The sequence below is a fragment of the Macaca nemestrina genome, chromosome 18 (assembly GCF_043159975.1).
Source record: "Macaca nemestrina isolate mMacNem1 chromosome 18, mMacNem.hap1, whole genome shotgun sequence".
NCBI lineage: Eukaryota > Metazoa > Chordata > Mammalia > Primates > Cercopithecidae > Macaca > Macaca nemestrina.
This window is the reverse complement of record NC_092142.1, coordinates 11635861-11648237: the sequence shown is the minus strand read 5'-3', so window position 1 is coordinate 11648237 and position 12377 is coordinate 11635861. Positions and strand designations below refer to the sequence as shown.

Genomic DNA, 12377 nt, shown 5'->3' with positions numbered 1-12377 from the left:
AGTAGCTGGGACCACAGATACGCACGACCACGCCTGGCTAATTTTTCTAATCTTTTTGTAGAGATGACGTCTCACTTTGTCGCCCAGGCTGGTCTCAAACCCCTGGGCTCAAGCATTTCTCCTGCCTTGGCCTCCCAGAGTGCTGTGATTACAGGCATGAGCCACTGCATTCCCCTACGGCGGTATCAACAACCTTGTTCTTGGCCGGGTGCGGTGGCTCACACCTGTAATCCCAGCACTTTGGGAGGCCGAGGCGGGTGGATCGCGAGGTCAGGAGATTGAGACCATCCTGGCTAACACGGTGAAACCCCGTCTCTACTACAGATACAAAAAAACTAGCCGGGCGAGGTGGTAGGTGCCTGTAGTCCCAGCTACTCGGGAGGCTGAGGCAGGAGAATGGCGTGAACCTGGGAGGCAGAGCTTGAAGTGAGCCGAGATTGCACCACTGCACTCCAGCCTGGGCAACGGAGTGAGACTCTGTCTCAAAAAAAAAAAAAAAAAAAAAAAAAAAAAAAAAAACCCTTGTTCTTTCAAAGGAGCACATGAGAGTTCAGTGCTAGCCCCAGCACTACCATGACCCTGATCTGATCATTTAGCAATGACTCCCCATAACACAGTTGGATCATGACAGCAGCTTGGCTGGACAGGCAGACCCCCGGGTGTGCCTTTTTTTTTTTTTTGAGACGGAGTCTCGCTCTGTCACCCAGGCTGGAGTGCAGTGGCCGGATCTCGGCTCACTGCAAGCTCCGCCTCCCAGGTTCACGCCATTCTCCTGCCTCAGCCTCCCGAGTAGCTGGGACCATAGGCGCCCGCCACCTCGCCCGGCTAGTTTTTTGTATTTTTTAGTAGAGATGGGGTTTCACCGTGTTAGCCAGGATGGTCTCGATCTCCTGACCTCGTGATCCGCCCGTCTCGGCCTCCCAAAGTGCTGGGATTACAGGCGTGAGCCACTGCGCCCGGCCTTTTTTTTTTTTTTTTTTTAGATAGGGTCTTGTTCTGTCACCCAGGCTGGAGTGCAATAGTAGGAACATGGCTCACTGCAGCCTTGACCTCCTATGCTCAAGCAATCCTCCCATCCTAGCCTCCTGAGTAGCAGGGACTACAGGCACATGCCACCACGGACCCAGGCTATTTTTTTTTTTTTTTTTTTTTGTAGACAGGACCCTCACTATGTTGCCCAGGCTGGTCTCAAACTCCTGGGCTCAATGATCCTCCCACCTTGGCCTCTCAAAGTGCTAGGATTACAGGTGTGAGCCACCACACCCAGCCCCTTCTTATTTTATTTTATTTTATTTTATTTTTTTAGATGAAGTTTCGCTCTTGTTGCCCAGGAGTGCAATGGTGCCATCTCAGATCACTGCAACCTCTGCCTCCTGGGTACAAGCAATTCTCCTGCCTCAGCCTCCTGAGTAGCTGGGATCACAGGCGCCCGCCACCACGCCTGGCTAATTTTTGTGTATTTAGTAGAGATGGGGTTTCACCATGTTGACCAGGCTGGTCTTGAACTTCTGACCTCAGGTGATCCACCTGCCTCAGCCTCCCAAAGTGCTAGGATTATAGGTGTGAGCCACCATGCCCTGCTCCACCCCTTCCTATTTTCATCAGCAAGCTCTGGCCATGAATATTTGACTTAGCAGGACGTAGTAAGGCCTCAGCATTTATATTTTTAACACGTGCCCTAGAGAGCTTGAGGGCCATTATAAAGGACCTTCTTATCCCCAAAGAGAGGCAGCACAGAAACACCAAGGGTCTGGCAATATCACCCATCACCTCCTGCAAGGATCTGAAGATTAAGCCTTCTGAATTTGTTTCCTATTGCTGCTGTGACAGATCACCACAAATTTTGTAGCTTTAACAACATAAATGTATTATCTTACAGGTCTGCAGTTCAGAATTCTGAAAGAAGTCTCATGGGGCTAAAATCAAGGGGTCAGCAGGGCTGTGTTCCTATTGGATGCACCAGGGGAGGATAACCCATTTCCTTATCCATCCCAGCTTCTAGAGGCTGCCTGCATTCCTTGGCTTGTAGCCTCTCCCTCCATCTTCAAAGCCAGCAGTGTGGCATCTCTGAATTTCTCTTCCTATGAGCTTCCTGCCTCCCTATCCTCTCTTCTAAGGGCCTTTGTGACTGTACTGGGCCAGCCCAGATCATCAAGGATGATCTCTACATCTTCAGGTCCTTAAATGTGTGTATCTGCCATATTCCCACATTCTCCCTGCCCTCCACGAAAGGGAAACTGGTTTTGCAGTTTCTGTGATTCTGATCCTGGACTTTAATGGGATCATCAAAGTTCAATGAGAAGCCCTGGCAAGGCTGAGCAGGAGGGGAGAAGATGCATATTTTAGAGACAGAGAGGGGAGCATCCCCTGGGCTAGGGAGTAGGTGGAGAGCCAAGGGTATGACTAAAACCATGCTGTCTCCGTCTGAATACTGGCCCGGCCTGGCCTTCTCAGCAGAGTGGCCTTGAGCAACTCAACGTCTTCATGCCTATTTACCCCACAGAAAATGGGGATTGTAAGAGTGAGGAATGCCAGGGTGGTGGCTCACACCTGTAATCCCAGCACTCTGGGAGGCTGACATGGGAGGCTCACTTGAGGCCAGGAGTATGAGACCAGCCAGGGCAATATGGTGAAACCCTATCTATCTCTACAAAAAATACAAAAAATTAGCTAGGAGTGGCAGCACACGCCTATAGTCCCAGCTACTCGGGAGGCTGAGGTGGGATGATCATCTGAGCCGGAGGGGTAGAGGCTGCAGTGATCTATGATTGCACAACTGCACTCCAGCCTGGGCAACAGATACTGTCTCAAAAACAAAAAAAAAAAAAAAAAAAGAGAGAGAGAGAGAAAATGAGTGAATGTATGGGAAATAAATGTATCAATGCTTGGCACATAGGAGTTATTAGGGAACTGTTTGCTGCTGTTACCATCTTAACAGTAAACTGTGTGCACAGAGAGCCAAGCATGTAAGTCCCTTCCACATGGCAGCTATGGCACAGCAGCGAGTTGGCAAGGAAGCTTCCAACTGACAGTGTGCGTGCCCACCGGCTTGGGGGGATGAGGGCTTGCATTAGACAAGAAAACACCTGCCATCTGTATGGTTGCACCTGCTGCAAGAGACAGAGGACACGCTTTACAGGCAAGGCAAGAGGGTCTCTCACCCTTCTAGCTCTGTAGCTTGGGTGCCAGGGCCCTGCTAGCTGTGACCCCTGGCCCTGTGCTGCCCTCACAGAGGAGGCTGGGCAGGGTGGGGACGGGGCGGGGCCGCCGAGTCATAGTGGGCGCCCCCTTTATATACAAGCTTCCGGGGAGCCTCGCAGACCAGACCAACAGTAACACCAAGGGCAGGTGGGCAGGCCTCAGCCCTCCTCCCCCACCCCAGGGCCCACTGCAGCCTCAGCCCAGGAGCCACCAGCTCTCCCAACACCATGGTCCGATACCGCATGAGGAGCCTGAGCGAACGCCCGCACGAGGTGCACGGGCAGCAGGTGCATGGGCAAGACCAAGGACACAACGGCCAAGAGGAGCAGGGGCTGAACCCGGAGCACGTCGAGGTCTACGAAAGGACCCACCGAGGCCACTCTCACCATAGGCGCAGGCGCTGCTCTCGAAGGAGGCTGCACCGGATCCACAGACGGCGGCATCGCTCCTGCAGAAGGCGCAGAAGACGCTCCTGCAGGCACCGGAGGAGGCATCGCAGAGGTCTGCCTGCACCCCCGCCTTGCCCTGCATGCCCCTGACCATCCCAGGCACAGGAGGGAGGTTGGGACCCACCCCACCTGGCAAAGGCTCCAGCCCCCAACCCCCATCCCCACCCAGAGTCCCTAGGTGCCTCCCTCAACCAGAACTTTTTCCCAAAAGGCTGCAGAACCAGGAGGAGAAGATGCAGAAGGCACTAAGCTTCTTGGGCCCCTCACCCCCGGCTGGAAATTAAGAAAAAGTCACCTGCCCAAGAAACACCAAGAGAGGCCATAGCAATTCCCCTCCATCAAATGCTCAAGCCCCCAGCTGGAAGAGAAAGTCACCTGCCCAGGAAACACCAAGTGAGGCCATAGCAACTCCCCTACATCAAATGCTCAAGCCCTGAGTTGCCGCTGAGAAGTCCACAAGATCTGAGTGAAATGAGCAAAAGTCACCTGCCCAATAAAGCTTGACAAGACATTGCTGGCCTGTTGGGTTTCCTTTGCGCGAATCACATTTCCTTTGCATGAATCACACAAACTTGGATTCCCTCATGCCCAGGGTGGGTAGAGGCTTCTCTGCAGTCCTTCCTCAGGGGCGGGTAGGGCAGGAGCTCTGCCGCTCTGAGGGCGCCTAGGAGAGGGTTACTGTGCCTGGGAGGCCACCCTGTGATGCTGTCCTGTCTATCGCACATCGTTCCATGGAGTCAAAGGCCACATTAGTCTGTCTGGATCCCCCTCCAGTGAAAAACCCGATCCTACCCCATGAAAGGAGAAAATGGTTAGAACAGATTGAGCCCTAATTAAGTCACAAAGATGTCAAGGCACCTTGTGGCCATATTTAAAAGGCTTTCTGTGTGCCACAGTTTAAAAACACAGATGTTGGGTGGTTGGAAGTATAAGGAAGTGTAAACGGTGGGGGCAGAGGAGCAGTACAGGCAATGGCTTCAAGGTGGGGAGCAGGTCTGGCGTGCTCCAGCAACAACTCGGTCAGCACAGAAGGGGCAAAAGGCAAGGAGCAGATGAATGCAGAGTAATGGGCTGGGCTGTGTGAAGCCTGTGCTGGCTGACGCCTCTGGAGACCCAGTGAGAATCCGATCCTTGCGGCTTCCTCTTCTCGGCCTGTGGCTACATCACTCCTGTCTGAAATCAAGGATCCTTGTGATTGCACTGAGGGACATTCTGGACAACCCAGGATAACCTCCCCATCTCACAATCCTTACATCATAGATTCCAGGATCAGGATTGGCATTTAGCCAACCACAGCCACTGAGGACTGCGGGGATAAAACTGGCAAGATCCAATCCATATGTTGGAAAATGGATTCCTGGTGCTCAGAAATGACCAATTTTTAAGAAGCAATGAGTTTCTGAAAAAAATACAAAAAATATATATATATATAAAATATAAAAAATATATATTTATCTAAAATATATATATATATATATATTTTTTTTTTTTTTTTTTTTTTTTTGAGATGGAGTTTTGCTCTTGTCACCCAGGCTGGAGTGCAGTGGTGCGATCTTGGCTTACTGCAACCTGCACCTCCTGGGTTCAAGCGATTCTCCTGCCTAACCTCCTGAGTAGCTGGAGGAGCTTTAAAAAAATATTTTGGGGGTATTTTTAGTAAAGACAGGGTTTCACAATATTGGCCGGACTGCACTCGAACTTCTGACCTCAGATGACCCACCTGCCTCACCTCCCAAAGTGTTGGGATTACAGGTGTGAGCCACCATGCCTGGCCTGAAAAATTTAAATTTAATACCAGTGCAGTGTACAAAAGACTCATTTCAATGTATAAAAGACAAAGTCCTAAAACCGCTCCCCGCACGCTGAAATGGTGCCACACAGATGGGGAACCTTGCCAAGACTTCAAAGAGACCTGTGGCCCTAAAACACTTAAGAGGTTGTCACTCCACCCTGACCTGGGCAGAGTGGCATCTGGTTGGTGGTGTCCATCTTGCATCAGTCAGGGACAAAGCAACCCCTTGTTCATCTCAGCTTGGTTTCTGGCCTGTGCCCATGCCTTGGACAAACAGAAAAAGCTTAGGAGCCGTTGCTTTTCAAGAAGATTTCACACTTTCAGGCCCCCGAAGGAAGAGTTCCAAGGGTTCCTGAGTTTTATGAAGGCAGAGCTTACAGAGTGTATACACTTTAAGCACACAGCTTGATGATTTATTTCCAAGGGTCAGCAGTCAAGAAACTCGACAGAGACAGCTCTCTCTGGCTGGCGATTTCTGGGATGTGGGGAGGAGTCTGTGTGTGCCCCTCCTGCTTCTAGAAATTCAATCTCTAACTCCCATCCCAGCTACAAGCGAAACTTTCTCCAGGGCAAATGAGGTCTATGGTGTCGGCATCCGCACTGGCCCCAGTGCTCAGCCTTGCAGACCTTCCCTGTGAGGGCTGGCAGCTGCCAGTGGCTGAGGCCTGAGTTGGCTGTTGGCTCAGACCCAGGTTCCCGAGGGGGGCGGGCTCCCTTTGTGATGTCAGCATCCTGCCCCCACTCACAGCCCCTTCACCAACCACCTCACCTCCTTGTCCAGAGAGACAGGCAACGTGGACCATGGGTTCCCGCTGTGCCAAGCTCAACACAGGCCACAGCCCAGGCCACAGCCCAGGCCACAGCACAGGCCACAGTATGGGCCACAGCATGGGCCATGGCCGGGGCCACGAATCCTCCATGAAGAAGCTCGTGGCCTGCGTCAGTCAAGATAACTTCTCCTTGTCATCAGAGGGTGAGGAAGAGGAGGAAGAGGAGGAGGAAGGGGAAGAGGAGGAGGAAGAAGAGCTGCCAGTGCAGGGCAAGCTGCTGCTGATGGAGCCTGAGCGGCAGGAGGAGGGCCAGGAGGACAACGCTGAGGCCCAGAAGAGCCCCGAGTCCAAGCAGACACACTCCTGACCCGCGACGAAGGCCCAGGAAGGGACACCCACTGCTGCTCCGGCGACAGCATTCAGAGAAGAGTCAATAAAAAGTCTCTGAGGAATCCTCCCTGTCTCTGGTTTCCCCTCACCCTATCCCTTCTGGTCCCACGTGTGCACGTGTGTGAATGCATGTGTGTGGGTGCACGTGGAGGGAGGCCAGCTGCCAAGGAAGGCTGAAGAGCGGGGCTCGGTGACCTTGTTCCCAAGCCCCAGCCAGAGGTTCAGGGGCTTTGGAAGGGGGAGATCATCTCAGCTGAATCTTCCTGTCTCTGGGACAGGGGAAATTCCTCTCCTAGTCCCAGCACACCCCAACCGGGGGCACCCAGCAGGACAGGGTAACTGCCTTCATCGCAGTCCCCACGGTGCCGCCCCAACCATGGGCAGTCTTTAAAAACACTGGCTTGGGAGTTCAGCAGACCTGGGTTCAAATTTCTTTTCTGCTAGCTGCATGCCCTTGAGCAAGTCACTGGGTGTCTTTGAGCCTCAGCCCGCCCCTCCTGGCATTTGGGGGAAGCTAATAGCTACTCATGGGTCACCTGATCAGGCGAATTAGCTTAAGGGCTGGGTGGGACCAGGCCTGGCACCAGTCAGTGCTGAACGATGACAGGGATTGTTGCTGGGGTCATGGTGGTTCCCTCTGGGTCCTTTTTGGCTGCGGACTCTTCCACTGCAAGTCTGTGCTGCTGGCGACCATCTGCACCCCTATCTGGAAGCTCACTCCTGCCTTCTTCAAGGGGTCTAGCCCTGGGGGCAGAGACAGTGCCCCATGAGAGCAGTAGGCAAAAGAGGCCCAGGGAGGCGACTGGGTACAGATGCAGAGCCTAGGCCCCATCCTCTCGCTCCGGGCTCGGTGCGCTTTCTGCAAGGAGCTTCAGAACGCGTCTGCCGCCCACCCGACCGCCGGCTCCTCCCTCACTCCTTCCACCCCAAAGAAGCGACAAATGTGATCTCCGCCACATTCCCTCACAGTCCTCCAAGCACCAGCCACCTTGAGCTAATTCTCCTGATCAGCTGATCCCCTGTCCCTGAGGGGATCCTAGTTGGTACCGTGGCAGTGGGGCTGGGGGCTGGGGGATTTTCAGGGAAGCCTCGGTTTCTCTGGGGTCCATGTTTGAGAGTAGGAAGGGGCCTTGGGCTACCCTGAGGAGAGGCCACTGCTCTGCCCTGCAATGGCCTAGGGCAAAGGAGGCCCTGTTACCCCAATACTCCCAGCCCCACAAATGACTCGGTCAGCTTTGTCCTTTTGTCCAAGGCCCGAAGGTCCACCCGCCCATTCATTTGCCCAGGAAACATGAGCCGAGCCCCCGTTGTATGCCCCACAAGGTGCTAGTCACTAGGGGACCTGGTATTAATAAAACGCAGTCCCTGTCGTCCTGGGAGAGAGTTCACGGTCACAGGTGCGAGGGCAGGTATGTGACGTGCCGCACACCTGCTGCTGGGAGAGGTCAGCCCTCCCTGGGAGGACTGGAAAGGTGTGTGGAGGAGAGGCTGGTTGATGGCAGGCCACGGTCTCCATTCTAGGCTATGTGCTTGAGGGTTGGGGAAGTGGGGCGTTGGCAGTGGAGGAGCAGCAGGCCATGGGAAAAGGGGTCCAGAGACCCAGAGAGTCTTCACGGCTTGGTCTAGCGCACACCCCACAACCGGACCTGCTGAGCCCACCCGAGGCAGGGCCCTGAGAACCCTGCCGCAGGTGTCCCTCTAATCACCGAGAATCCCTTACTGACCCTGAGAGGCAGCCAGACCCGAATATGACTGGCTCTGTCCCTGATCGGCCAAGGGACTCTGGGCTGGTTACTCCACCTCTCTGAGCCTGTTCCCTCTTTGCTAAACGCAATCATTGTACCTGCCTCACGGGGTGCATTAGTTTCCTGGGGCTGCCATACCAAATGGCCACAAACTTGGTGGCTAAAACAACAGAAATGTATTCTCTGCAGTTCTGGAGGCCGGAAGTCCGAAGTCGAGGTGCCAGCTGGGCTGATCTCCCTCCCGAGGCCTTAGCAGAGAATCCTTCTTTGCCTCCTCTAGCTCACAGACCTCCAAGCTTGTCTCCATCTTTACATGGTTTCCTCTTCTGTCCCTGGGTGACACCTCTTCTGTCTCTCATAAGGACGTCTGTCATTGGATTTAGGGCCCACCCTAAATCCAATGCTAAGCCAACATGCTTATCTCAAGATCCTTAGCTTAATTACATCTGCAAAGACGCCTTTTCCAAATATCACACTGACAGGTTCTAGGAGTTAAAACGTGGACATAGATTTTTGGGGGCTGCCATTCAGTCCACTACAAAGGGTCACTGTGAGGTCTGAGGGCAAAGCTGTCTGGAGAGGGTGAGGCCCAGAGCACAGCCATGTAGAAAGCATTCAGTAAATGAAAGCAGTTCTCACTGTGAGAAATTTGACATGTTTATTCAGAAATAAACTGCAAAGGCTGGGCATATTGGCTCAGGCCTGTAGTCCCAGCACTTTGGGAGGCCAAAGCAGGAGGATATCTTGAGTTCATAAGTTCAAGACCCACCTAAGCAACAAAGTGAGACCCCCATCTCTACAAAAAAAAAAAAAAAATAGACAGGTGTGGTGGCATGCACCTGTAGTCACAGCTACTCAGGAGGCTGAGGTGGGAGGATCGCTTGAGTCCAGGAGGTGGAGGCTGCAGTGAGCTGTAATAATGCCACTGCACTCTAGCCTGGGCAACAGAACAAGACCCTTTCTCAAAAAAGAAAAAGAAAAAAACTTCCATAAAAGCAGATGATTGCAAATCCTCAGAGCAAGAGGCAAAGGTGCACGTGGGCAGAGTGAGAGGTTGGCTTGGGCTGGGGGCCTGCTCAGGGAGGGGAGACAGAGAGAGAGGGAGTTCCATGCAGAGACAAGTGGGAAAGTACAGGCCAAGGGCTAAGCTCAAAGGCATCGGCCAAGACAGGGACGGGTGGAGGGCTCTGGATGGAAACCCAAAGACTAGAAGATCAAATGGCCTGGTGTTCAAACACAAGTCTGGGCTTTCTTCTAGAGGTGCTGGAGTGTTTGAGCAGGGACGGCATGATTCAAATGGTATGGCGAGGCTTCGTTAGCAGGGACGGGAAGAGAATCAAGAGGCAGAAACTGAAGGAGAGAGATGGGCTTCCAAGGACCTCCTGTAGCTTCATAAGCATCTTAGGCTCACAAGAATACCAGGAAACAAGCAAAGACACCCCTTTGTCACATAAGGCAACTAAGCCTCAGAAACCACAATGGCCTACCCAAGATTGAACATCAGTGCAAACTTGGATTTGAACCTGGCTCTGAATCTCCTGACTTTAGATCTGGCTAGGGAGGTAGGCTTGCCGGGCGAGCCCCGGGACCACCCCTTGGACCATGTGGTTACTCATCCATCCACCAAGCCATCTGGTCAATTCATCACCTCCCCATCATCTGGGCACTAATCATCTGTCTTAACAACTGCCCACCATTCAGCTGCCATCACCAGGGTCAGGGCTGCACTCCTGGCACCCAAGCTGCCCAGGAAGTTAAGAAAAAGACCTGACGATGCTGGTCAGTGATGTTTACTGAGCTCTTATTGTGGGCTGGGCCTGAGCTAACTGCTTGATATAAATTCTCTCCTTTATTAATAATTCTTCTAATGTCTGAATGAGGTCAGTACAATTATTGTCTCTATTCTGCAGAGATGGGGAAACTGGGACTTCTTCAGGTGAATCCCCAGGGCTGACCATGTAGAAAAAGCAGATCTGGGATGCAGACTCAGCTTAATCTGACCCAAGGGCTCCTACCCTGAACCAGCAGCTGGGACTACCCCCAGGGTACCCCTGAGGGCTGCCCCAGCCTGGGGGTGAGGGTAAGGGGTAGGGGGCTTTGTCTTGGCTGGGCCACATCTGTCACACCGCTGTGGCCTGTGCCATCATAATCAGCCCCAACTATATAACCAGGGGCTGCCAGGGCCTCTGTAAAGCTAGGCCTGCTGGGAGAGGACGAGGAGGAGGCCCTGCCCCTCCAAACGTGGCCTCCTATGGACACCAAGACTCACAGCCTTCCTATCACCCACACCCAGCTCCACAGCAACTCTCGGCCCCAAAGCCGCAGCCAGTGCACCTGCACCCACCACTGCCAGACCTTCAGCCAGAGTTGCAGACAGAGCCAGCGTGGCAGCCGGAGCCGGAGTTCCAGCCAGAGCCCGGCTACCCACCAGAACCCAACCGGAGCCCACAGCTCATCCGGCTGCCAGAGCCAGAGTCCCAACGCCAGCCCACCACCAAAGCGCCACAAAAAGACCATGAACTCCCACCACTCTCCCACGCGGCCCACCATCCTGCACAGCAGCTGCCCCAAGAACAGAAAGAACTTGGAAGGCAAGCTGAACAAGAAAAAAATGGCCAAGAGGATCCAGCAGGTGTACAAAACCAAGAAGCGGAGCTCAGGTATCCTTTAAGGAGGTGGGAAGGGCCACAGAGCCCACAGATGATGGGGAGCAGACCTTGGGGCCAGTGAGAGGAAGGCTGCAGCCAGGTCACAGAGGAACCACAGGCAAGGGTGAAAAGGGAGAAGAGAAACAATGACAGTTGGCTAGTATGATATGTTGATTGATGGACAGGTTCTTTGGATAAATTGGATGGGTTGATTAGGAGGATGGAAAGATTAGCTAGATGGAAGCATGAATTGGGTTGAGAGGTTGGGTGGATGACTGGGTGGGTAAATAATAAATAGGTAATAGGATAGTTGGAAGAATGCATTGGTTGAATGATAGGAAGTTTGGATGTGATTAGCTGGATGGATGAATAAATGGATGAATGCACTAGTTCACTCATTATTGGTTAGGTAGATGATTAGTTGGAAGAATATGGTTGGTGGACATGAATTGGTTGGATACAGAGTTAAATAGATGTGAAAGTTTTGATGGGTTGATCTGATTGGTTAAATAATGGTTGGCTAGGTAGGCTAGTTTAGATGAAGGGATGATGTTGATAAATTTATCTTAATAGAGTAATATAGAGTAATTGAATGAACTGATAGATGGAAGAATAGATATCTAGACTAATGGGATGGAATGGGAAAGAAATGTTGAATAAATGAATGGAATGGGTGAACTAATGAATGGATGGATGACAAATGGAAGGGATAAATGGATGGATAGATGGATTCACATAGGTCAAAAGGACACTGAAGGTAGTCTAAACTCTATCTACGCCCCATATTCAACCACAAATGAGTAGCTGTAAGACCCACAGGAGGTCACTGACTTCATGAAGTCCTCAGCTATTAAAAGTTCCTTTCCCACTCTTATCCCTTAGGACGGAAATCCAACTAATGAGACTGCACTCCTTGGCTTGTTCCTGCGTGTTTCACCCAAATGAGAAACGCTATCATGCATAGAATTCTAGGACGAAGTCAATCTTCTTGCAGGAACATGTTACTATGGTATTTCTACGCAACACTAATTAAAGCTTGTACCCTGGAAGACTATCCCTGAGTAGTCATTTTAGAGTCATTTTGACTTCACTAATAAAGGCGTTATGTGTTTTGGGGGCCTGCACAGGGGCAGAAATGAATGGGGGTGGGACGCCAAGAAGCCTGCAGAGTCCACTTTGCTTGGATAACAATATTTTGCCCTGTACACTTCCACATGGGTGTGTACATATGTGGACACATAAGATGCGCACAGGTCCATACTCTATTCATGTGATCCACATGTATGTAGCCCAAGGAGACAGGAAGAGGGGTTCAGAATGTGCCTTTTGCAATCCAGAGCATCCTGAGTTTGAATCCTGGCTCATCTTTCGTACGTGCTGTG

At 52.1% G+C, this 12377-nt stretch overlaps 3 protein-coding genes, 1 non-coding gene and 1 pseudogene across 5 annotated transcripts in view; 4 read left to right on the top strand and 1 right to left on the bottom strand.

The window, feature by feature from the left end:
• The window catches only part of LOC105467764 (uncharacterized), a 142700-nt gene that overhangs the window by 113053 nt on the left and 17270 nt on the right, over positions 1–12377 (bottom strand). The gene's annotated exons all lie outside the window — the stretch shown is intronic.
• On the top strand, positions 3315–4021 carry LOC105467768 (protamine 2). Its single transcript, XM_024788484.2, is given in 3 exon segments — positions 3315–3702; positions 3820–3850; positions 3852–4021. Coding segments are annotated over 3 exon segments (429 nt in total). The 5' UTR covers positions 3315–3428; the 3' UTR covers positions 3976–4021.
• LOC112424291 (small nucleolar RNA SNORA48) lies at positions 5596–5719 on the top strand (annotated as a pseudogene).
• On the top strand, positions 6091–6664 carry LOC105467767 (protamine 3). Its single transcript, XM_011717468.3, has one exon. The coding sequence runs from the start codon at positions 6244–6246 to the stop codon at positions 6577–6579; it is 336 nt and encodes a 111-aa protein (XP_011715770.1). The 5' UTR covers positions 6091–6243; the 3' UTR covers positions 6580–6664.
• On the top strand, positions 10530–12049 carry LOC105467766 (transition protein 2). Its single transcript, XM_011717467.3, has 2 exons — positions 10530–11007; positions 11878–12049. The coding sequence occupies exons 1-2, from the start codon at positions 10599–10601 to the stop codon at positions 11892–11894; spliced, it is 426 nt and encodes a 141-aa protein (XP_011715769.1). The 5' UTR covers positions 10530–10598; the 3' UTR covers positions 11895–12049.